Genomic DNA, 25,897 nt, shown 5'->3' on the forward strand with positions numbered 1-25,897 from the left:
AAACCTGCTTTGCTTATTGCCAGTGTAATTAATAGAGAACATGGGTAGGATGTAGCCAATAGGGCACTGTGGGCGCAGACGGAAGTCACAGGAAAGGAGGAAGTGATTTGTGCAAAGCTCTCGTGCTGTTCCATTGAAGATTTTGCACATCCTGGGGGCCAGAAGAGAAAAACTCCTCTAAACCCCCCCCCCAAAAAAAAACAAGCTTCTGTGGGCCAACCACTTCAAACCACTGATTAAGGAATTGCAGTCTTCAAATTAGAAACATAGAAAAAACATAGAAAAATGACGGCAGAAAAGGGCCATAGCCCATCTAGTCTCCCCACACTAAAGATCCCCTTCCCTAAATTTATTCTCCCAGATATCCTATATCTCATCGAGTCTGCCTATTCCGATGACTCTCCCCCCACTATTACCCTCTTAGAGATCCCACATGCGCATCCCATTCTTAAAATGTGGCACGCTGCTGGCCTTGACCACCTGCACAGGAAGTCTATTCCAATGATCAACCACTCTTTCGGTGAAGAAATACTTCCTGAAGTTCGCCATGAAATTTCCCGCCCCTGATTTTTAGCGGATGCCCCCTTGTGGCCGAGGGTCCTTTAAGAAAGAAAATATCATCTTCTTCCTCGATACGACCGTTGATATACTTAAAAGTCTCAATCATGTCTCCCCTCTCCCTAAGTTCCTCGAGAGAGCACAGCCGCAATTTATTCAGCCTCTCTTCGTATGAGAGATCCTTGAGCCCTGAGACCATCCTGGTGGCCATATGCTGAACCGACTCGACTCTCAGTACATCTTGACGATAGTGTGGCCTCCAGAATTGCACACAGTATGCCAGATGAGGTCTCACCATGGTTCTGTACAATGGCATTATGACCTCGGACTTCCGGCTGACGAAACTTCTACGGATACATCCCAACATTTGTCTAGCCCTCTTCTCATGTCCTGTTCTGATTGCAAATAACACACACATACCAGTTCCCCCCCCCAAATGCACGCACGCAGAAGCAAAACAGACAACCATACAAAATACACACATGCAGAAGGGCTTTGAAAAAATTCAATGACCATGCTCTGCATGTGTCCCCTACTTGCTATTTCTAAACTGAAATGTGTAGGGTTTTGTTTTTGTTCCCTTAAGTAGTTCAAAATGCATCCTAAGTTCCATCATTTGGTCTTTTTTTTTTTTTTCTTTGCTTGAAACATTGTAATCTATTTAATTTTTTTCTGTCTGATGCCCACCTAATACGTTTTCATAGTTTTGTACCATATGACAAGTTTAAGTCAAATGTTAAAAAATGGCTTTCACCTTTTCTCATCTGGAGTACTGTGTGCAATTCTGGAGGCCACATTACAGTAAAGATGTGCGCAGAATTGAATCGGTTCAGCGGACGGCCACCAGGATGATCTCGGGGCTCAAGGGTCTCTCGTACGAAGAGAGACTGAACAAATTGCAGCTCTACACTCTCGAGGAACGTAGGGAGAGGGGAGACATGATCGAAACACTTAAGTACCTCACGGGACGTGTCGAAGTGGAAGATGATATTTTCTTTCTCAAGGGACCCTCGGCCACAAGAGGGCACCCGCTCAAACTCAGGGGCGGAAAATTTCATGGCGACACCAGAAAGTATTTCTTCACAGAGAGAGTGGTTGATCATTGGAACAAGCTTCCAGTGCAGGTGATCGAGGCAGACAACGTGCCAGACTTTAAGAATAAATGGGATACTCATGTGGGATCCCTACGAGGGTCAAGATAAGGAAATTGGATCATTAGGGCATAGACAGGGGGTGGGTAAGCAGAGTGGGCAGACTTGATGGGCTGTAGCCCTTTTCTGCCATCATCTTCTATGTTTCTATGTTTCCTAATTTTTTAATTTGGGGTATGCAGAATGTTTGGCTAACTTGTCTCTTCAACTTTCCTTGACCTCTGTTCTGGAACAAATAATATCCCTTTGTGTTGATGGTTCTTATTTTATTTATTAATTATGATTGATTCTTTTTGGCTTTTATTTTTTTTTTTTGTCCGATTGTTGCTGGATTTAGAATGGCAGTACAGTGTTCCCCTGCGAATTCACAGTTCGCGAATCGCGGACTCGCTCATTCGTGGTCTGCTCCAACCACCTTTTCCTGTAGTAAAATCGGGCTACACCAATCAGGAGCTGCATGTCAAAGCAGCTCCTGATTGGTGTAGCCCGACGTTACTTACAGGAAGAGGAGGTCGGAGCAGACCGCGAGTGATTTTCTTCACCCGCCGGCACTCCAGCTGCCCTCTCCTGCCTCGCCTGCAGTTTTTCGAAATTCACAGGGGTTCCTAGAACGGAACCCCTGTGAATTTCGGGGGAGTACTGTATACCATTCCAAATACTAAAAAAAATATATATATATATTTCAGATATTGAAATAACAATATTATCTTATATCACTGCCATCTACAGTAGTAGGCTTTAATAAGCATAGGCTTTAAAGCTGCTTATTACATGACTCGCTGAACCTCTGTTACCTTACATAGTAGCAGATCCACCAGCACCCTGATATATTCAGAATGAAGCAGCTTCAGCTGAAAGTCAGGGCCTGATAAACTGAGAATCTCACTTATCACTAAGAGTACCATTGAGATTATGCCCAGCCAGTCTCAGCAGCAGGAGTTCCCAGATGGAACCTGCAGATGGAAAAACTGTATTTATAAGACACAACCCAAGCCAGCTCCTGTTTACCCGGTAGGGTGTCAGGTCAAAAGTGCGCCGGGACAAAGGCGCGCCCAGACAATTGAGCGCAGAGCGCGCGCCGCTCTAAATTACTGTTTTTAGTGCTCTGATGGGGGGGGTGTGGGGGGAACCCCCCCCACTTTACTTAATAGAGATCGCGCCAGGGTGTGGGGGATTGTAACCCCCCATTTTACTGAAAACTTCACTTTTTCCCTGTTTTTAGGGAAAAAGTTCAGTTTACAGTAAAATGTGGAGGGTTACAACCCCCCAAACCCTCCATAACGCCGGCGTGATGTCTATTAAGTAAACTGGGGGGGTACCCCAACAAAACCCCCCGTCGGAGCCCCTAAAAAACTAATTTAGAGCGGTGCGGCAGCGCGCGCTGCGCTCAATTGTCGGCACGCGCTTTTGTCTTTCACGCCGTTGTCTATGAACCACCCGGTAGAGCTACCCTTCAGGGTAACACCATGAACATCTGAGATCCTAGATTGTCTTGTATATTTAATGGGTTTTATTTCTTCCCCTCTACCTCTGGTTTTATTGCAGTGAAGAAAAGATGACTGCTGCTCGAATTAGGAAATGTCACAAGTGTGGGACGGGCCTCATCAAATCCGAGGGTTGCAACCGTATGTCATGCCGCTGCAGTGCCCAAATGTGCTACCTCTGCCGAACCCCCATTACTGGGTATGACCACTTCTGCCAGCATCCTCGATCACCAGGTGGTCCTTGCCGGGACTGTTCTAAATGCTCTCTCTGGACAGACCCATCGGTAAGTCAGAACACTAGTGTTTGACCTGCTTCCCACTCCCTACCCACAGACAGTTCTACCAGCCTTTCGGAGATCGTTGAGAGTTAAAATGTGTTTGTCTAAAGCTGTTAATTTTGTTCCTTAGTGGTATCTGGGCTCCTCCCACTGCATCCCAGGATGCACAGGGCGGGGCACCGCCATTTTGAAGAGGCGAGCCCTGAGGCAGGAGGGAATGGGCATCCTTACCAGTCTTCAAAACAAAGTTCCAGGGGGATCCCACCCTTCAATCAATTAGTCTTTGTTCCAGTCCCTCAGAAATGATTGATTACTGTTCTGGAAGGTCCTTCAGGCGTACTCCCATTCAAATGATGCCACCCAGCAGTATTTTACCACCATTGCCTAAGGGTGGTAAACCACCACTAGGGAGTCTCAGGTGACATAGTGCCAGCCAAAAGGTTCTCATCGCCCTCTGGAACAATAAGGAATCATTCCAAAAGGGAGTTGTATTTTGTTGGGTTGATCTGACCTTGAGAATTCAGGGTTGCCTTGGATGGGTGGATGCCTTAATCAGAGGGGATGGAAAGATGAAGGGCTAGATGCACAGAACACGGTCATTAAGACCGTGTGAGTCGCTGTTGACCAATTTGGGGGGGCTGACTCCTAAACAGCGATCAAACGGCTGCCCATGCAAATGAGTTTTGCTGTGGGCACCCATCACAGAGCCAGTTTGGGGAAGCCAGAACAGCTAAACGGCAGGGGAAGCCCCAAAGCAGTCTCCTACCATTCAGCTGTTGTGACTTTTTTCTTTTTTTTTTAATGGTACAGATATTGTGTGTATGTGACACACGCACCATATCTGCCCCAATAAAAAAAATATGAGCAACACTCCCTCCCCCTCCAGCCAACCCCTGAAACCAAAATAGAGGCAGGAGGGATGCCCACTTCCTTCTGCCGCCAAGAAATCCCTGCCCCCCCTTGCAGGACCCTCCTCCCCATACTTTAACAAAAATGGGCAGAAGAGATGCCTACTCCCTCCTGCTGCCAAAACCCCTGCCCCCCAACTAACCCATCCAGCCAGGACACCCCCCAAACCACCCCCTCCCTCCCCCCAAAAATCAGCAAGAGGTATGCTCCCCCCCTGGAACCACTCTTGTACCTGTTCAAGAAGTAGACAGCAAGAGGGGATGCCCAGTCCCTCTACTCCAAAATGGTGGGCCTTCCCCTTCCTGGTGCATCCTGGGATGCACTGGAAGGGGCCTAAGGCCCTGATTGGCTTGGACGCCTGAGAGGCCTTAGGTGTCTGAGTCAATTAGGGCCTTAGACCCCTCCCTGTGCACAAAATAATTTAGTTCATTCCATAAATGGAATTTTGTATGCATGTGCCTGAAAACATATTTAGCTCAATTTTTTTAATGCATAGGCCTTGTTATTGCTTTTTGCCACTGAAAATGATTAAATGGCTGGAGAATCTCTGTAAAAGAGTCTCTGATATTGTGTAACCCAGTCCTACTGATAAGAGATCATTTGAGCTTCAGACCTGGTATTCTCAATAATGACATTTTGAGGGGAGTGGGATGGGTTTTATATAGGCAGAGTTTCTCATCTGAATTTTAAATAAAAGCAACAAGCTTAACATATTTATGCAAACCATGTGAAGATGTCTTTCACCAAATCCTTCTCTCCCCCCCCATCCAGTAATTAAGCTAGACTTGTGGCTGACTTGAATCCCTTTTAAGCCACCATTTCTTTCTCACCACTCTTTGTTCTTCCTGATCTGTCTTGTAAGTAGAGGCTGCCCTAGCAGGAGGCCCTAAAGGACTGGAGCATTCCCCATTCAGAGCTAGCTGACTGAGCTGTGGTTTTAAAACTCATTCAGCAATCAGTTCCCAGATGCTTTTCCCATAGGGCTCTTTTCATCTTTCCAATTATCCATGAGTTTCTGTTGAGAATTATTTCTGTAATTGCAGAATAGAGCACTAGAACAGTTGCAGGTAATCATATGTAAGTAATCCCTAAAGCTGGACTCTAAAGAGTTGCAGTAGGTAATATTGAGCAATATTTATCATACGTTATAAGCGTGGATGTTTTTGCATTTGATGAGAACTACTTTCACATCTACTTATCAGCTGCAAGCATCATCTTAGAGCATGGTAGAGTCTCTTATTGTGCAATACAGGTAGTTTCTGAGAGGTCAGTAATTGTCTTCATTTAGAGAGAGAAACTTGTTAAGCACTAGTGCTGCCCGAATCAGGGAAAAAATTTTCAATTTGATTCGATTCAGCCTATTGAATCGATTTTTCAATTTGATTCACTTTTCCTGCCCAATCGGGCATTTTTTTTCAAATGTCCTGGCAGGTTTATTTTGTAGTCTTTCCACCCACCCCACCCCCACTTTGCCCTCTCCAACCCCACTCTGGCACTGTGGTGTAAATAAAAAAAAAATACTTTTCCTCTTTCTGTCTGGTCCTAGCTCACGCTTGCTGTCTAACACCATCTCTGGTAGGATACACATTTCAAATCTGACATATTATAATCACAAAATAGAAAATAAAATTTTTTTCTACCTTCCACTGCCATATCCAACATTTGTTTATTTCCTACTGTCTACCATCTCTATCTCCCTGCTTGTGCCCTGGGTCATAAGAACATAAGAACATAAGCAGTGCCTCCGCCGGGTCAGACCATAGGTCCATCCTGCCCAGCAGTCCGCTCCCGCGGCGGCCCGAACAGGTCACGGCCTGTCTGAGTCACCAGAAGGGGCCCCCTTGCCACCTTGGTTTCCCATTGAGTCCTATCTTCCCATCGAAGTCCTAACCCTCCGGTCTTGCACATGCACGACCTGGTTGGATTTCTATACTTATTACCTAGTTAGCTTTCTATACCTGTGTTACATCCCAGCACCTCTCTCAGTATCCCAGTATCCTCTCTATTCTCCTCCATGCAGCATCTTTCCCTTCCTCATTTCCATCATCATGTGCAACATTTCTTTCTCTCTCCCCATGCACCATCTCTCCCTGCCCTCCACCCTATGTCTAACATTTCTCCTCTCTTCTCCATGTATGTCTCCCTCCCTTCTACCTATGGAGGATTTCTCTCTCACACCCCTTTGTGCTTCTTTGTTTTATCTCTCCCTTCCTCTCCTCCACCCCAACAATTCTTCCTCTCTCCTTTCTTCCCCCATGTGCAGCATCTTCCCTCCCCTCCCATTCTCCTGAGCAGCTTATTTTCTCCCCTCCCTCCCATCCCCCTGTGCAGTAGCATCCCATTGACCCTCCCACCATGAAACCTGACATACCTCCGAGGCCTCCTAGAGCAGCAGCAGTGCTCTGAACAGGCTACTTCCTGGCCTGCCCCACTAGGGCTTCCCTCTGCCACATCACTGATGCCATTCAGGAAGCCGCTCAGTGCCGAGCAGCAGTGCCAAAGCGCGCTCTGCTCGGTACCACTCAGCGGCTGAAGCCAGAACTCGTGGCTGCCACCGACTGGGTTAGTGGGGCAGGAGCATTTAAAGCTCGCTGCTCCTCTGGACTGCCAGGGATTCCAGCAGTAGAGTAGGTACGATGGACAGGTCAGGGAGGGGAGACAGGGTGGAGAGCCTGGGAGGGAAAAGGGGAGCTGGGTGCAGAGCCTGACAGAGGATGGAGGGAAGGGGGCTGGGTGCAGAGCTTGACAGGGGAGGGAGGGGGAGGCTGGGTGCAGATCCGGGCAGGGCACTTGAATATTAAGCCACCAGGCTTATATTCGAGTCAACCTTTTTTCCTCCTTTTTGGGGTCTCAACTTATATTTGAGTATATACGGTAACCAGCAACAAAAACTAAAAAAAATAAACCCCAGTCTTTCTCACTTCCAGTCTTAGTCAGTCTTAATCAGGTTCATGTCACCCATCCAGCCAGCCAGCCCACACTGGTACCATAAAAGTGACTAGGTGACTGTGATAATGCTTTTTTATGTCTTGCTGTATAAACTGAGCAACCATACTGTCGGGAAGAGGCTCTTCAAGCCTTTTCTTTTCCTAGTGGCAAAACTGTTTTCTTTTGATGCTTGCAAATGAAGGGCTGCTAATGCAATTTACATGTGCCGCTTCTGGCAGCTCTCGTCTTTTAAATGGCCTTTTGGTGCGTGGAAATAGGCTGCAGATTGAAGTCCACCCACCCATTGATAGGTCTGATGGTGATCTGGTTGTGTCTTCTGAGTCTAATTCCGGTTTGCTTCGTAATTTCCTTCAAAACCGATTTGTTCAGGCAACAAAGAACGCAGCTTCTAGAAGCTTATTGTATTCCTCAGAGCAACAGCTGCCGAAAACTCAGGGGAACATGAAGCTATTCTGTCTCTCGGTGAATCTTAACTCACTGAATATGCTGTCATTCAGCCCTTTCTGTTTTAATTAACCAAGAAAATGAAGCAGAAGTCCTTGCCCTGAACTGAGCATTATGAATTTTGACTGCAAAAATGCATAGCCTTTTATGATTTCTTTTTTACACATGAAGCATGTCTTCTGTTTTCTTTGTTCAGGTTTTCCTCACTGTTCTTTCTCCCTTATGGTTCTAGATCTGTAAACTAGACTTGAATGTCTCTTAACAGTGGGGCTTAATTTCTGGGTAAACCGCCTGGATCTCTGTTCTTCCACTTAGGGTTACCATATCTGTGAGGACAAAAAAAAAAAGAGGAGACGTCCCGGCCCCACCCTACCATGCTCCCGTCCCACCCCCAACACACAGTACTGCACAGTCATCTTGCCCTGCCTCCCACACAGCCAGCAGCTGTGCTGTTCACTCTCTCTCCCTCTCTCCACCAGAGGAGAAAAAGAGTAAATTGCAGCCTGCTTTCTCCCCTTGTCCCTTCCTAAGAACTGACTGCTCTTGGGAGGCTGTAGATGTGCAATTGACTGTAGGCTGCTAGGCAGACGTGAGAGGAGGAAGCAGCCTGATATGCAGCTGTTCATTCTCTCCTCCTCTCGTAGTGTGACTTCAGCAGGGAAGAAGAGAGAGTTAACACTGCAGCTTCTGTACGTGACAGTACGTCTACCTGGAGGTAGACTCATTCTGGGGATTTACCAGCTCTGTCATCGGCTACAGGGGTGAGCAGGCACATCTCTGAGTACTGGCTCTGAGGAGTCTCTTCTAGCTCAGCATCTGCTCCCTCTTTTTCTCCTCCCCATCTTTGTAGCTTTTTATCTCACTGCCCCTTCTCTCTTCCCTCCTGCACACTTTCCCATGGTCCATCATTCTTCCTCTCTTCCCTCACTCCCATTCTCTGCCATCGCTCCCTTCTGCTTCTGGATCCAACATCTTCCTTTTCCTTCCCTCTCCATCTCTTTCATTCACTTCCATATCCAACATCTCTCTTTCTCTCCCTCTCTTATACCCTGGGTCCAACATCTTTCCACACATCCCATGCATCATCTCTCCCTTCCACCATTTTATTCAATATTTCTTCCTCTCTCTCCCCCATGCACTGTCTCCCGTCCTCCCCTCCACCATCTTATGCAATATTTCTCCTTTCTCCTCCATGAACCATCTCTCCCTTCTTCCCATCTGCCATATTATCCAATATTTCTCCCTCATGTCCAACATTTTCTCCCTTTCCAATCAGCATCTCTCCCTCTCCTCCACCCCTTTTCTCACTCTCTCCTTTTCTCCACAGTCCCCTTTCTCACCCCATGTCCAGCATCTCTCCTTCTCTCTCTCATCAGTGGGTCAGCAGGAGCCAGCAGCGATTCTTACACGCTGTCTGCCACTAACCCAGAAGCCTTCTCTCTGCCATGGAGAAACAAGAAATTGCCAGAGGGGAGTGGGATGCAGCAGAAGGGAGGCTTCTGGGTTAGCGGCAGGCAGCCTATCAGAATCGCTGCTAGCCTGCCGTTGACCCATTGAAGAGAGTGCCACATGAGCCCATCCTATTTCTCTACAACTGGACGAACCTGGGAAATCACCAAAACCACCCGCATGCCTGATAGCTGGAAGACATGTCCAGGGGAACCCAAACTTATGGAAACCCTATCGCATCTCAGATTCCAGAGCAGCAGGGGTGTTCTTCTCAAACCCCACCATTCCAAGCACCCTGCAGGGAACAGAAGAGGAGGGGAATGAGTCTTTTAGCAAAGTACAGCTACTCTACTCCCTAATCCTGCCCCTCTTCTCTGTTCCTCCTGCCCCTTCCAGACGCTCCCTCTTCTTTTTTTATCTACACTCTGCTTAGTTCATCCCTAGTCATGGAGAATCTGCAGTGGTAACATACTATACAGTTCTTGTAGGATATCCAGAAGCTTAGTTTTTTTATTTTCATGCCAAGGATTCTTCTGTGTTTATCCCACTCCTTTTGGAATTCCATCAGTTTCTGGATTCATCTCTTCCCCTGAGAAAGCATTTCAGGCATCTGTCACCCTTTCCATGAAAATATGATTCCAGATGTTGCTCGCCCAGGCTGTCTCCTTCTGCGTGCTATGCCCTCTGGTTCTGCAGCTTCCTTTCCTTTAGAAACACAGGGGCTCATGTAGAAAATGTCCTGCACGGTTAACCGTTCATAATATAACATAGATTTATCATAGGCTAGTGGTACAGGAAGGGTTTCAGCATGGGTGTTAACTTCGTCCAAAAAGTGTTACCACAGACCACATTTAAGATGCATGTTAATGCTGTCATTAAATATTCTACAGCCGTGCTTAAAAAAAAAAAGATTCCCGTGTGTTGTGTGGGGATCTTTGTGCCAGATCCAGGGCTGTGTAAGAGGCGAGTCTCATTTGAAAGGAAGCTCTGGAATGAAGGGCATATGATGAAGTTGAGAGTTGATAGGCTCCGGAGTAGAGAGCTGCACGGGGACGACGGGAATCCCACGGGGATCCTGCAGGTTCCCCCTTTGGGTCACGGGGATCCCGTGGGGATGCCCCTAGGGTTGCGGGGTTGGATGCACTCGAGCCGCGAGGCTCGTCTTCTTTTCCCTACCTGCCCTGCTGCAGCACACAGCCGACCCGGAAGTCTTCCACGATGTCAGTGCTGACGTCGGAGGGAGGGCTTAAGCAAAGCCCGCCCTCCCTCCGATGTCAGCGCTGACATCGGGAAGACTTCCGGTCAGCTGTGTGCTGCGGCAGAGCAGGTAGGATAAATTCAAGGCAGTGGTGTACCAAGGGGGGCGGTCCGCCCCTGGGCAGCCTTAGGGGGGGGTGCAGAGCCATCCAGATCCCCTTACCTTCGTGGCGCTTTCCCCTGACCGACCGACAACAGGCCCGGTCCGACAAAACTCCCTGCCCTGTAGCCGTGAATCTAAATTACCTTCTTACAGCAGCTGGATTCAGGGCAGGGAGATTTGTCGGACCGGGCCTGTTGTCAGTCGGTCGGGGGAAAGTGCCACGAAGGTAAGAGACAGCAAGGGAGAAAGGGAGGAAAGGTGGAGTGGAGAGGAAAAGACGCTTAAGGGAAATGGATAAAACTGAGGGGGGAGAAGGATGCTGAAAGCACTGGGGAAGAGAGAGGGGGAGAGAAGGACCCTGAAAGCACATGGGGAAGACAAAGGGGTGGAGAAGGACGCTGAAAGAACATGGGGAAAGCAGATGGGGGGAGAAGGATGCTGAAAGGACATGGGGAAGATAGGGGTTGAAGGACGCTGAAAGGACATGGGGAAGACAGAGGGGGAGAAGGACACTGAAAGCACATGGGGAAGACAGAGGAGGGAGAAGGATACTGAAAGCACATGGGGAATACAGAGGAAGGAGAAGGACGCTGACAGGACATGGGGAAGATGGAGGGAGAAGGACGCTGAAACAAAATGGGGAAGAGAAAGTGGGGAGAAGATGCTGAAGGGAAATGGGGAAGAGAGAGTGGGGAGAAGACGCTGAAGGGAAATGGGGAAGAGAGAGTGGGGCGAAGACGCTGGCAGGGAAGAAGACAGAGATGCCAGACAATGGGGGGAGCGGAGGGAAGAAGATAGGTGCCAGACCAATTTGGAAGGGGGGAGAAAGGGAGAGGCACAGTAACAGAGCAAATGGAAGACACAGAGAGAAGAGAGATATAGTGGATGGATGGAAGGAATTGAATGAGAACATGACAAAAGCAGAAACCAGGCAACAAAGGTAGGAAAAGAATTCTATTTCTTTCTTTTTTTTTTTTTTTTTTTTTTGCTTCAGGATAAAGTAGTATATTAGTTGTGTTGATAAAAATTTATAAACATTAGAGGCTCTGGTAGAAACCCGTTTACAAAGTATGTATTCTTCCCAATTAATATTTCCAAATTAATAAAGTCTCTTTGCTTATTTGTAAATGGGTTTCTACCAGATCCTTTAATTCAGTAGCATAATTAAATGAAATAACTATTTCTGAAGTTTATAGGGATGGAGGGGATTCCTCACGGGGACGGGTGGGGACGGAGGGGATTCCTCACCAGGACGGGTGGGGACGGAGGGGATTCCTCACGGAGACAGGTGGGGACGGAGGGGATTCCTGGTGGGGATGGAGGGATTCCTCACCGGGACGGGTGGGATTCCTTACGAGGACGGATGGGGACAGGTGGGATTTCTGTCCCCGCGCAACTCTCTACTCCGGAGTAATCTAAGGAAATACTTTTTTACAGAAAGTGTGGTAGATGTGTGGAACAGTCTCCCAGAAGAGGTGGTAGAGACTGTTTCCAAGTTTATTTAATGTTTGATACACTGCATTGGCAGTAATCTAAGCAGTTTACATTTCATTTAGATAATAATTTTAAGAAAGAGGGATAGAGTCAGGTTGAAATAGGAAAAAGACTGTCCGTCTGAATTCAAGAAAGCATGGGAGAGGCACGTGGGATCTCTAGGGAGAAGAGGAGATAGCGATGCTGTGGATTGGCCTTTATTTGCCATCATGTTTCTACGTAACCAAGGCTTGAAAATGGGTGTTTTGGGTTGGTTTGTTTTTTTAGGAGGGGGAGCAAAGCCCTCAGTTAAAGGCTTTACAGTTTAAGTTGTGACAAGTCGGTGCCACATTAAAACAAAGAATCCTGATGCAATATGAAGACAAAACATGGGCATGTTTCTGCGTTTGTAAGCTTAAATCCAGCAGTCATGTAAATGTATTCCGTATTTATTTGCTGGTGTCCTTTTTGTTTGTCTTCCTCTGGCTATTGTTATCAGGGGAAGTGCAGGCAAGACTTGTTTTTCTCAAGCATACAAGCAGCTGCCAAATTGAGTTACATTCTGCTGGTTTTAGCCTCTGGACACCAGCTGGCAGGGCTTCTGGAGCAGTTTGAAACCTACTTACCTGTAATTAGAATCTTTTAGAGAAGCCATGTTGCACTGCGAGGGAGGTTGCGAGAGTCGGCTGTAAAAACAGGAAGGCATGCCTGGAGCACACTTTGACCTATTTTGCCAGGCTTGATGGTAAAGCAGACTTAAATCGCTCTTCTGTAGCCACATTGGCTTCTAAACCGTTTGTAGCTGTAGGGTAACCACTTCGCTAGCGGTAGTTCAAAGCATGGGAAAGATATAGTTCCTTCTGTGAGCACAGGTCAAAATAAAACTAACTTTATGTGGATTGAAGTACTTGGGAGTAGTATGATTGAAGCTTTTTTTTTCCGAGGAGATTCTGAGAATAGGGCAGCTGCAAACTATTCTGTCTTGCAGACTAAACATTTTCTCTAATTAAAGTAATTGATGTGGTTTTGGTGTACTTAAAAAATAAAGATTCCCTGCCTAACAGTATCCTTCATGCAAATATTGCAAGGAAGAAAATTTGTAGGAATTTGTGATCTGGGCTACTTTTATTTTTTTTTTCTTTTTAACAATAAAAAAAGTTGACCTTGGAGCAATATTTGTTGTAAACAATTTTCTCCAAATTGTGTGCGATCTATTACGAGTAGTATGATCTTTCTCCACTACTGACTTATTGCCACTCACCACCCCCATCTTTAAGCGGAATTTGGCAATTACTTCTTCTGTAACATTTTTCTGCTTAGCAAGAAAAAAAAATCCTATTTTGCAAAGCGAGTTCTGTTTTTGTCTTTCACCCACAGCATGTCAAGCTTGTGACTCTTTCCTTTGTTGGCATGGTTCACTGGTTTTGTTCTGTCTTGGTTTCATCTAGATATTACTTCTGTTGATTACCTCCAGCAGCACTTTTGCTGGTTCAGGGTGTTCATTTTTTTTTTTGGGGGGGGGCCAATTTTAAAACTTCTGAAAATTCCATAGAGCCCTTTGTTTTCCAGTGACAAATCGGTCATTAGACAGGGTCACATAAGAATAGCAGCATGGGAGCCAGAACAAGGGACCGGGGCAGTTGAATACAATTCCCTTATTCCTGCATGCTGGTTGACTCTCTTGGCATTTAGCAAGCCCAATAAAAGCTATGTTAACCTTCTCAACCCCAGGAAGTTGCCACTGTAACTGGCTAGGGAGAAACTGAATGGGGACTGGAGGCAAGGAAAACATTTCTACAATTCAAGGGACATCTTTCTCTCCCATAAGACTTTGAGCTGATACTATAGCATAATATGGGACTAGGCAAGGTGGTTGTGTGCATTATTGACGCAGAGAGCATTAGGTTGAAAATATAAACTGGGAAGCTAAAAGACATAAGTACAGATTGTAAGAACATAAGAATAGCCTTACTGGGTCAGACCAATAGTCCATCAAGCCCATTCTCATGGTGGCCAATCCAGGTCACTAGTACCTGGCCAAAAAAAAATCCCACACTGGAGATTGCTCTTGGTGCTCTTTTGATTCACTTTCTCAATACCAAATCTCCAAATTGTATTAAAAGTTGAGAAAGTGTAAATGTTCACTGGATCCTTTTCCATCTTACCTTTTTCTTAATATTCCTTCACAGGCCATATCGTGGTTGACCATCTTACTAAATTACTCATTGTAAAAATGGATACTTTACGCAATCAATCTATGGGGCAAATAACACTCCTTCCCCTCCTGAAAAAATCAGATCTAGATCCTACTGTTCCCTTCTCATTATCGACCGATTGCTAATATACCATTGTTGACAAAAGAATCAATTGTAGCTGGTCAACTCACCAATTACCTGGATAAATTTTCACTACTTCAACCTTTTCAACATGGATTTCGTTCTAATTTTAGTACTGAAACTTTATTGATTTACATTAAATTAGAGATTTCTATTCCGTCATTACCTTGCGGTTCAAGGCGGATTACAAAAGAGATAAAAAACGGAGGGTTACAATGGAAGAACATTTGTCCTTTCTAGAGAGGTAAAGAATAGGTTATGTAGTTTCTGTGTTGCGGGAAGAGGGAGGGGGGAAGGACAGTAAGTTTGAAGTTATGGCTGTTTCAGGAATTTCTTGATTTCTTTTCTTTCTAAAATTCAACAATTCCGACTATAAAATAAATGCTCAATTTTGCTCCAGTTCGATTTGTCTGCAGCATTTAATGTAGTGTATCTTGATATTCTGCTTCAATTACTTTCAGATATCGGACTTAATCAGGTTGTCTGTCCTTGTTTGGTTCTCTAAATTCTTATTGTCTCGTTCTTATTCAGTCAGTATTGATGGCAATATTTCTAACTCCTGGCAGCCTCCTTGTGGGGTTCCCCAGGGCTCTCCGCTTTCCCCAATTTTGTTTAATCTTTATATGACTACTTTGAACACGTATAAGTTGTCAGCTTGGGAAACGCTCTTTACCTATGCGGATGATATCTTTATATTGATTGAGATTGATTTAAATATTACCAATTTAACTTTTAAAATAAACCATTGTATTTCCAAACTTCAGGCCTGGGCTATGTCTGTCCAGATGAAGTTAAATGCAGCCAAAACTAAACTTTTGTGGTTAGGCCCAAAACTGGATTATCTCCCTCCCACTGTACTTTTGGACTCTGGAGCCTCCTTACAAATTGAGTTCTCCTCCAAGATTTTGGGAATACTTTTTGACTCTTCCCTTACCTTTAAGAATCAGATAAACTCTCTGGTTAAGAAATGTTTTTTAACTTATGAATGCTGAGGAAGGTTAGATCTCTTTTTCATCAACGTCACTTTTTGGTTCTGGTCCAATCAATTGTACTTTCTCGGCTAGATTATTGTAATGCTATTTATCTTGGCATCACAAAGGTCTGTCTTCAAAGACTACAAATGATTCAGAATACCGCTGCGAAGTTGATTTATGGAAAAGCAAATTAGACCATATGACTCCTTTGCTTTGGAGCCTTCATTGGCTCCCAGTTTATCTCAGAATTCAGTTTAAATGTATATGTATTATTTTTAAAATTTTACATGGTGTTATTATTCCTCTTGTTCTTCTTCTGTGGAACGTTTATAGATTTTCATATGCGAGAGGTACTCGATGATTTAAACTTTCCCTCCCTTCCAAGAAAGGAATTAAAGGAGTCAAGAATTTCAGCCTCTCTTTGGCTTTTAAATTCTCCCAATTATGGAATGATCTTCCTTTGATTTTGATTTGAAGTGTCTTAGTTCCTTCCAATCTTTTCGTAAATCCTTGAAAACCTTTTCTATTTGCAAAACACTTTGAAAATTAATTTCCATGTATTTTAGTATTTTTTTTTTTTAATTAATTTATTGTTAACCATATCCCGGTATATAAGGCTAAGTTTTAGTTTAGTTTAGAATCCTAAAGAGTAGCAAGATTCTGGAATCCCAAAGACTAACAAAAGATTCCGGAACCCCAAGGAGTAGCAACATTCCATGCTGCCGATCCAGGGCAAGCAGTGGCTTTCCCCATGTCTTACTCAGTAACATACTATGGACTTTTGCTCCCGGAAATTGTCCAAGCCTTTCTTAAAACCAGCTACGCTATCTGCTCTTACCACAGCCTCTGGCAAAATTTCCTCATACAGTGGTACTTTGGATTACGAGCATAATCTGTTCCAGGAACATGCTCGTAATCCAAAATGCTCGTATATCAAAGCAAGTTTCCCCATAGGAAGTAAGGGAAACTTGCATATGTTCCCACCCCCCACCTTCCCCCCCAAGGCCAGCAGCGCTGCTCCCCCCCCCCCCCGAGAACCGGCATTGCTCCCCCCGAAGGCCCCCCCTCGTGAATCGGCACCCTCCCCCCCGCGATCCGGCACCCCCCCGCTGCCATCGGGCACCCCCCGCCGCGACCTGAGATCCCCCAACCCACCCGAACCCTCTTCTTACTTCCAGTGTAGCCTCGGCACCAGCACCAGCATGTCCTGTGCGTTGGTGCCGGTGCCCGAAAATTTGCTTCCTGTACCGGCCTTGAGCATGCGCACATGCGTTGAACGTGAACTCTCATGCCTTGAGCATGCGTACATGCTCAAGGCCCGGCACAGGAAGCAGATTTTCGGGCACAGGACATGCTGGTGCCGATGCGGAGGCTACACTGGAAGTAAGAAGAGGGTTCAGATGGGTTGGGGGATCTCAGGTTGCGGCGGGGGGGGTGCCCGATGGCATCGGGGGGGAGTGCCGGATCGGGGGGGGGAAGGTGCCGGTTCGCGGGGGGGGGGGGGGGCGCTCGTACAGCGAGGCAAGCTCAGTTTACAAGGCACCAAGTTTGCGAATGTTTTGCTCATCTTGCAAAACACTCGCAAACCGGTGCACTCGTAAACCGAGGTACCACTGTATTGGTTTTAAAAGTATTTCCCTGTAACTTCGAGTCTTTATAACCTAGTCTTTGTAATTTTTGACAGACTAAAAAAATTGATCCACTTGTACCCTTTCTACTCCACTTAGGATTTTGTAGACTTCAATCCTATCTCCCCTCAGCCGTCTCTTTTCCAAGCTGAAGAGCCCTAACCTTTTTAATCTTTACTCATACGAGAGGAGTTCCATCACCTTTATTATCTTGGTCGCTCTTCTTTGCTAGAGGTTGTGGTAAGAGCGGATAGCGTAGCTGGTTTTAAGAAAAGGATGGACAATTTCCTGGAGGAAAAGTCCATAGTCTATTATTGGGAAAGACATGGGGGAAGCCACTTCTTACCCTGGATCGGTAGCATGGAATATTGTTACTCCTTGGGTTTTGGCCAGGTACTAGGGACCTGGATTGGTCACCATGCGAACGGGCTACTGGGCTTGATGGACCATTGGTCTGACCCAGGAAGACTAGTCTTGTTTTCTTATGAGATAATGATACTCCAGCAACTTTTCACATGTTTGTAACAGTGACTTCTTTCACCTATTCTTTTTCAAACCAAGGTGCTTGGTGTAAGATCTCTGTAAAAAGTCACAGAGGCACATCATTATTTAGTGGGCTGCAGTGTCTTTGTGTTTTCTTAGATCACAAACTCCAACATGAATCTTTACTCATACGAGAGTACTGTGTGCAATTCTGGAGGCCACATTACAGTAAAGATGTGCGCAGAATTGAATCGGTTCAGCGGACGGCCACCAGGATGATCTCAGGGCTCAAGGGTCTCTCGTACGAAGAGAGACTGAACAAATTGCAGCTCTACACTCTCGAGGAACGTAGGGAGAGGGGAGACATGATCGAAACACTTAAGTACCTCACGGGACGTGTCGAAGTGGAAGATGATATTTTCTTTCTCAAGGGACCCTCGGCCACAAGAGGGCACCCGCTCAAACTCAGGGGCGGAAAATTTCATGGCGACACCAGAAAGTATTTCTTCACAGAGAGAGTGGTTGATCATTGGAACAAGCTTCCAGTGCAGGTGATCGAGGCAGACAACGTGCCAGACTTTAAGAATAAATGGGATACCCATGTGGGATCCCTACAAGGGTCAAGATAAGGAAATTGGGTCATTAGGGCATAGACAGGGGGTGGGTAAGCAGAGTGGGCAGACTTGATGGGCTGTAGCCCTTTTCTGCCGTCATCTTCTATGTTTCTATGAATGGTGAAATTCAGAGAATTCTGTTCCTGCGTTCACGCTCCCCATTTTCATTTTTGGGATGTCATCAAGAATGAGGGACAGTTCAGATGCTCTTGTTCTAAGGACCAGCTTTGTGGAGCTGTTTGTCACTGGAGCATCCTCGCAGGGAAGCTTTAGAATATCAACAAACATGCCTTTTCCATTCTCCAGCAGACACAAGCCATAGCTTCCCTGTTGTGATTCTGGCTGGACAGGAACCAGCTGTCGTGTCCTGATAACTTGAAAGTAGTTTAAGAACTTAGAAGGTTGATTCTGAAATTTTTTATTTTTCCATGAGTATTTTAGCGTAGAATTTGTTCAGCTCATCCTCTTATGCTTTCGTGTAGTGAGTGCATGCAGCACTGCACAGTCTGTCTGTTTGGAAGTGTCTGTTTAATTTGAATGCGTCTCTTGTGCAGTATATGAAACTAAGAAGTCACAGTGGAATAAATTGTAAGGAGTGAGAACTGTTAGCAATGGTCATCTGTTTTTGGAGAATAGGAATCTGCCTGTAAAAGGCAAAGGTGGGTTAGAAAAAATTAGCTTCAATTTAGTACCATATTTTTCGCTCCATAGGACGCACTTTTTCCCCAAAAAAAGTGGGTGGAAAAAAGGGTGCATCCTATGGAGCAAATACCTACCCACCCCCCACCCCCCCTCCCCGTGGCCGTTGCCTTATTTCGACCGCTGCTCCTGCCGGCGTAAGTAGAGGAAAGGAAAGGCCAGGCAGGTGCAGCAGGTGCCATCTTATCCCCGACGTCAATTCTGACGTTGGACTGAAGGTCCGGACCAGCCAGCAATTTGTTCCGTGCCTGCTCCCTCGACCCGCTGCTGAGCCAGGAGTCCAAACCCCCCACCGCTGCTGCTTCGTTGATGTATCCTCACAGCGGCAGCAGCAGGAGGTAATAGAATTCAGCGGTGGGGGGGGGGGTGCAGAAGAGGACAAAGGCTCATTCTCAGTTTAGTAAACTTGTAAGACCTCTTTAGCTGAGAAAGCTTTGGCTGAACTGCTCTGCCATGTGATGGGCTATCGTCGGTGCTGGCCAGTTTTTTATACTTTACCATGCAAATAATCAGTAGTGTTTTGGTTGGGTTTTTTTTTTTTGTAAATCTTTATTCATTTTCAAAACTTATATAAAGCGCAAACAAAGTATACAATCAGAAGAATAACATATAAACAGCACTTATCTTCAAACAGATAATAAAAAAAATATTTTACTCCCCCCCCCCCTCCCTGGATGTGTATAAAGAGAATCAAGGAATTAAAGGTTCTTCAATTAGTCAGTCTTTAAGTTAACAAATGTCTCTAATGGACCCCATATTTTTTAAAATGTATATTATTTCCCACTTGCTCTGCATATATTCTTTCATATCTGTAATAAAAACAAGAGTGTTTCCCACCAAAAAGAATAGTTTAGCCTAGTCCAGCTTTTGGTTATCTGTATGGTCACCCCTGTCATGATCAGAAGAAGTCTACTTTGGTATATGTTTATTGGATTCTTAGCAGTCAACAATGTCCCAAATAGGACCACATCGTAAGATAATGGTATCGATGCCTCAAGTACCATATTCATTTTCCCCATATTGATTTCCAAAAATTGAGTATCAAGGGACAATAAAGAACAAATAATCCAGTGTCCCTGCTTCAAGATGACAGTGCCAGCATCTATTAGACTTTGAAGTATCCAACTTTTGTAAACTAACTGGGGTCCAAAAAATTCTATATAACAGAAAAAAAACCAAGTTTGTCTCATAGACGCTGACGCTGTACATCTCATTCTCCAAGTCCAAATCCGTGGCCATTGAGTAGCAGAAATCTGCTGCTTTATCTCAATGCTCCAAGTAGCTTTTAAGCTTGTTTTAGGTTTTTTATTCAAATATTCAGATATTAATTTGTACCACTTGGCAGCCTGATGCCCTTGCAAATCTGTCTGAAAACATAGGCCCGGCAAGCTATACTGATTCAGGGAATCCCTTCTGAATGGCCTGTTTCAACTGCAACCATTTATAGCCTTGGGATTTTGAGATGCCGATTGTTGCAATTGTAATAAATTTACCATTTTCCCATTCTGAATTACATCATCTAAAGCAGTGTTTTTCAACCGCTGTTCCGCGGCACACTAGTGTGCCGCGAGATGTTGCCTGGTGTGCCGTACGGTCAGGGCCGCCATCAGGGCAGTACCACCAGTCCTGCATTCAGGGGCCCGGGCTCCCCCAGGGTCCTAGGCCACAGTCTAGGGAGAGGGGCGGTCCGCCCCACGTGGACAGGAGAGAGCTGGACGGGGGACCCGCGGAGTTCAATACATCTCGAGCCGCGAGGCTCGTCTTCTGTTCCTGCCTGCCCTGCAGCTAACATATAGCCAATCGCAAGCGTTCCCCGATGTCAGCGCTGACGTCGGAGGGAGGGCTTAAGCAAAGCCTGCCCTCCGACGTCAGCACTGACGTCGGAGAATACTTCCGTTCAGCTATTTGTGCGCGGCAGGGCAGGCAGGAAGCAAAAGACAAGCCTCGCGGCTTGAGCTTCGTTTTGCTGAGAAAGTTGCAAAGATGGGCTGGGAGGCAAACACGGAACACAAAAGGGGGGAGGGAGTGCGTTTTGGACACAGAAGGCATGGACTTGGGAGAGAGGAAGGGAGGGAAAGATGCTGAGGTGGGAGAGGGAATGTGTTTTTGGACACAGAAGGCATGGACTTGGGAGAGAGGAAGGGAGGGAAAGATGCTGAGGTGGGAGAGGGAATGTGTTTTTGGACACAGAAGGCATGGACTTGGGAGAGAGGAAGGGAGGGAAAGAGATGCTGAGGTGGGGGAGGGAATGCGTTTTTGGACACAGAAGGCATGGACTTGGGAGAGAGGAAGGGAGGGAAAGAGATGCTGAGGTGGGGGAGGGAATGCGTTTTTGGACACAGAAGGCATGGACTTGGGAGAGAGGAAGGGAGGGAAAGAGATGCTGAGGTGGGGGAGGGAATACGTTTTTGGACACAGAAGGCATGGACTTGGGAGAGAGGAAGGGAGGGAAAGAGATGCTGAGGTGGGGGAGGGAATGCGTTTTTGGACACAGAAGGCATGGACTTGGGAGAGAGGAAGGGAGGGAAAGAGATGCTGAGGTGGGGGAGGGAATGCGTTTTTGGACACAGAAGGCATGGACTTGGGAGAGAGGAAGGGAGGGAAAGAGATGCTGAGGTGGGGGAGGGAATGCGTTTTTGGACACAGAAGGCATGGACTTGGGAGAGAGGAAGGGAGAGAAAGAGATGCTGAGGTGGGGGAGGGAATGCGTTTTTGGACACAAGAAATGGACTTGGGAGAGAGGAAGGGAGGGAAAGAGATGGTTGTGTACACGGGGAATAGAAGAAAGGAGAATTTTTGGTCATAGGGAGGGAGTGAGGTACAGATAGTGGCATACCAGGGTGGGGGGGCGGTCTGCCCCACCCCGGGTTTACGTCCCAAGGGGGTGCACAGCTGGCCACCCTCCAGTGTTGTCCCTAGGCCGACAAACTGCGGCTCTTTAGCCACTTGAGTACCACCGCTGCCATCAGAAACAGGCCGGCGCCAAGTTCTCCCTGCTTTTCCCTGTGGGGCCGGCCAACTCTCGCCACTCGCGTCAATTCTGACGTCGGAGAGGACGTTCTGGGCCAGCCAATCGCTGCCTGGCTGGCCTAGAACGTCCTCTCCGACGTTAGAATTGACGACGGGTGGCGAGAGTTGGTCGGCCCCGCGGGGAAGAGAAGCAGGGAGAACGTGGCGCCGGCCTGTTCCCGATGGCGGCGGTGGCACTCAAGTGAATTACTTTATATATAGTCAATATAGGCACAGAGTTAAATTTTTTAACATTTTCTAATGGTGGTGTGCCTCGTGATTTTTTTCATGAAACAAGTGTGCCTTTGCCCAAAAAAGGTTGAAAAACACTGATCTAAAGTATATATGCCTGCCTGCAAGCAATGTTTCCAAAGGATTTTAGACTCGCTGATTTTTATCTTGGAGTTTAACCATAGGGATTGACGGTGACGGGACTAAATCGCGCGAGACAACGGCGCGCCGACAACTGAGCGCAAGGTTGACGGCGCGCCGAAGAAAAGCACTATTTTAAAGGTCTCCGACAGGGGGTGTGGGGGGGGAACCCCCCCACTTTACTTAACAGACATTGCACTGGCGTTGTGGGGGGGTTGTAACCCCCCACATTATACTTAAAACTGAACTTTTTCCCTAAAAAACAGGCAAAAAGTTCAGTTTCAAGTATAATGAGGGGAGTTACAACTCCCCAAACCCCCCACAACGCCAGCGCGATGTCTGTTAAGTAAAATAGGGGGGTCCCCACCAACACCCCCCGTCGGAACCCTTTAAAATAGTGCTTTTCTTTGGCGCGCCGTCAACCTTGCGCTCAGTTGTCTGCGCGCCGTTGTCTCGCGCGATTTTGTCTATGAACTGGGATTGACACGTGGATTGTTGTACTGAAACCAAAGTTAAGGCATCAATAAATTTTAATGTCTTTCAGGTAGATTGAAAAATAATATTGTCCTTGTATATTCGAGGAAGCGTGATACTCAAAATATGGTTAAGATGTAATGGGATTAATCAGGAGTGTTAATTGATAAGAAGCAGTGTTCAAAATGAATTTGTTTTATCATTGCACTACTACTGTTTTTCCTTATATCTAGGAAGATGATGAGAGGATAATCCAAGAAATTCAGCATGAAGCTGAGGAAGAACAAAAGAGGAAAAATGGAGGTAAGTCATGACCTTCAGGCATTCTGCAGGTTGTCCTCTTCAGAAGCCCAGCCAGCTGTGTACTTCTGTATGATGCTCAGTCAACCTTCAGGCACATTTACCACATGTCCATCTGTCCAAAAGACTTGATGTGTGAAATAAGATTAAGTCCCTGATATAAGCATACATTACATCTGTTCAAAACATTTGTTCATAACCATACAAGAGCCTCAATTCTGTTATGTAACAACATAGTGATTTGGTGGGAACCACATTTTTCAATTAAAATAACCAGAGTTCAAGTTGTAAGGCCACTTCTTTCTCGCTCATATTGTCTCCTGGACAGTCTTCTGTTGTTTTGCTTTAGGGTTGTTTCTATCTATACTTGGCAGCATTTGAGACACACCTCATGCTTGTACCTCATGCTTGTAGTAGCTGTATAAACAAGCTAATTGGGACCCCAGTGAGGGCCATAAAACAGAATGCCAATATATTGCCTACCTAAAATGCAAAATTGTTCAAAACAGATATTGTGTATGATGATTGTTTTTGCTTCTTTCTTAAGCGTGTACATTTAATTATTTTCTTATAATAATTCCTAGAAAATGGTTTCAAAAGAATTGGTCCTCCAATTGAAGAAAAAGCCCACAAGATCTCAAGAGTTGACGCCATCCCACGGCCTGTCCCTCAGAATTTGCACCAGCCTCAAATTCCTCCTTATCCCTTTGTGCACCCCCAGTTTGCTTTGCCTCCCGTCCGTCCAATGTACAATAACCTTCCTCTCAATATGGGCCCTATTCCTGCTCCGTACGTGCCACCTTTGCCCAACATGCGGGTGAACTATGACTTCCCACTCATCAACGTGGGGCTTGAGCACAACTTGCCTATGCACTTTGGTCCGCAGCCTCGGCATCGGCATCAGTACTGATCTGTTTTCTGCCAGCTTGAGTTGTTGGAGATGCTGAAGTTAGAAACCACGTACCCTGGTGACAGGATCTGCTACTCATCCTGCCATGCGATCCGCTGAAAAGTGAGCCGCTGGGGGGTAATCCACTCGCCGCACTCTGAGAAACTGGAAGGCTCACAGACTACGTCCAAGGTAGTCTATTATGGTCAACGTTGACTGTGACTCGGTTGCCATTTGTAAGAAGAAAAGGCTAGGTGGTTTAGAAATTAAAGCTTCGGTTCTTAAACGTCCGCTTTATTATATGCTCTGTTCCATCTTTTATTATTTTTTCTCAGTCATAGCTAGAAAAGATGACTTCAGTACAAGTATGAGAACAATCACTGAAGGGTGGTATGGCTCATATACGTTAAATACACTCATGACGCCATTTCATGGCATTCTTTCCTAGTTGTGACTAATAAAATGATCTGTCGATGTTCTTGGCTTAGCACTGTGTTGAAGAGAATTCCTGTCAGAAACTTACAAAGAAGAGTATTATAGATTTGTATAATAAAACTGTAAAATAACAAAACCCATTTATTATGCAATTTCATATTCTCTTAATTGCTCTTAGAATCTGAGGAGAAACCCGACTCTAAACGTGAATGATTCCCCTCAACCAGTACATACTTTGAAAGACTTGCATGTTTAACCAAAAGGCTATCATTAATCTTTCCCCTGCCCCCCCCCCAAAACCAACCACGAGAATAATGATTAAAATTTAGGTTATAGGCTGGCTTGGCCCTCTACCTTTGTAGCCTACAGCTGTTTGAAGTTAAAACTGAAGCAACATGCAGTATGTCCGTCTTTTCACATGAAGCAGAGCACCTCGTTGCAGTTTTTCTTAAGAGACTGAGTCAGCCGGATCTCCTAAAACAGAAGTTCTTTCTTTTACTCCATTAACAGAACGTGTGAGATTTTTTTTCCTGGGTTTTATCTTTAATCATGGACAGTTTTATTCTTCGCTGAATTTGTATTCTCTTTTTTTTTTTTTTTCTAGATCTTTGAAAAAGAAAAGTTAATGGAAATTATTTATACAAGTTGTGATCAGGAGTTTTTGTAAAAAAAAATTTTTTTGTGATTTGAGTCGGGGCATAGCCGTAAGCGCACCCAGCAGAGAGGTGCACCCATAGTGTAGCTGGCAGGAGTCCCTAATCCCCACCAGTTGAAGGCATCCACAGCCAGCACCATGCACATGCTCAGTTCATGCGCAGAGAGGGAAGTTTTAATGTGCAAGAAGTTGAGATTATTTATCCAAGTTTCCAAGTTTTATTAATATTTGTTATTCCGCTTATCCATATATTAAAAAAATAAGGGGGTAATATAGAACGAAAGTCGTTAACAAGCAATATACATGTACATATAGACATTATGGACCAACAGCAGTTACAAGATGGTAAAAGGGAAGAAATCCAGTTTTAAATAGGATAGGGAGACATAAAAGGATAACGCATATAGGAAGGGGGAATTACGTCTGTGGTAGATGATAGGTATTTAGCTTTTATAGGTCAAATGCATCTTTAAATAAGAAGGTTTTAGATTTGATTTGAATCTTTCAAGGTTGAGTTCTTCCCGAAGGTGATTAGGCATTGAGCTCCATAGTTGAGGAGCTGTAATGGAAAATATTATTTGTAATCCGCTCAGAACTGTGGATGTAGCAGAATATAAATCTTTAAATAAACAATAAATGGATGATGTGCCTGGTGCCAGTGTTAACCAGTTGGGTTAGCTGCCTCTGTCTGAGGTGGAGTCATGTGGGGCTTTGGCTTGAGGATTTAAATGTTATGTTGAGCAAGGGCAAAGTAGAAAAGCCTCATGCCCATCCATCCTACCTGTGGCTATACCACAGGTCTGAGTGCAGCCATCAACTGTTCCAGGGTTACATGTTGACAATTTACTTTTATTTCATCCACACTGACCACAAATCATTGGGTTTTCAGGATATGCGCAATAAATATACATAAAATAATGCATATAAACTTTATTTAATGTGTATTCATTCAGGATAGCCTGACAAGCTGATTG

At 45.5% G+C, this 25,897-nt stretch overlaps 1 protein-coding gene across 3 annotated transcripts in view; it reads left to right on the forward strand.

The window, feature by feature from the left end:
• Nucleotides 1-25,897, forward strand: part of RNF216 (ring finger protein 216) — a 185,878-nt gene that overhangs the window by 154,945 nt on the left and 5,036 nt on the right. For 2 of the 3 annotated variants that reach the window (XM_033963365.1, XM_033963366.1), the window contains exons 15-17: nt 3,255-3,477; nt 22,878-22,947; nt 23,529-24,596. In XM_033963365.1, the coding sequence (XP_033819256.1) occupies nt 3,255-3,477; nt 22,878-22,947; nt 23,529-23,854 (619 nt within the window). In that variant the 3' untranslated portion in view covers nt 23,855-24,596. Of the gene's footprint in view, nt 1-3,254; nt 3,478-22,877; nt 22,948-23,528; nt 24,597-25,897 lie in introns of those variants that run through there. The other variant, XM_033963367.1, reaches the window with a different exon arrangement.

Source organism: Geotrypetes seraphini, chromosome 11, assembly GCF_902459505.1.
Source record: "Geotrypetes seraphini chromosome 11, aGeoSer1.1, whole genome shotgun sequence".
Classification (NCBI taxonomy): Eukaryota; Metazoa; Chordata; class Amphibia; order Gymnophiona; family Dermophiidae; genus Geotrypetes; species Geotrypetes seraphini.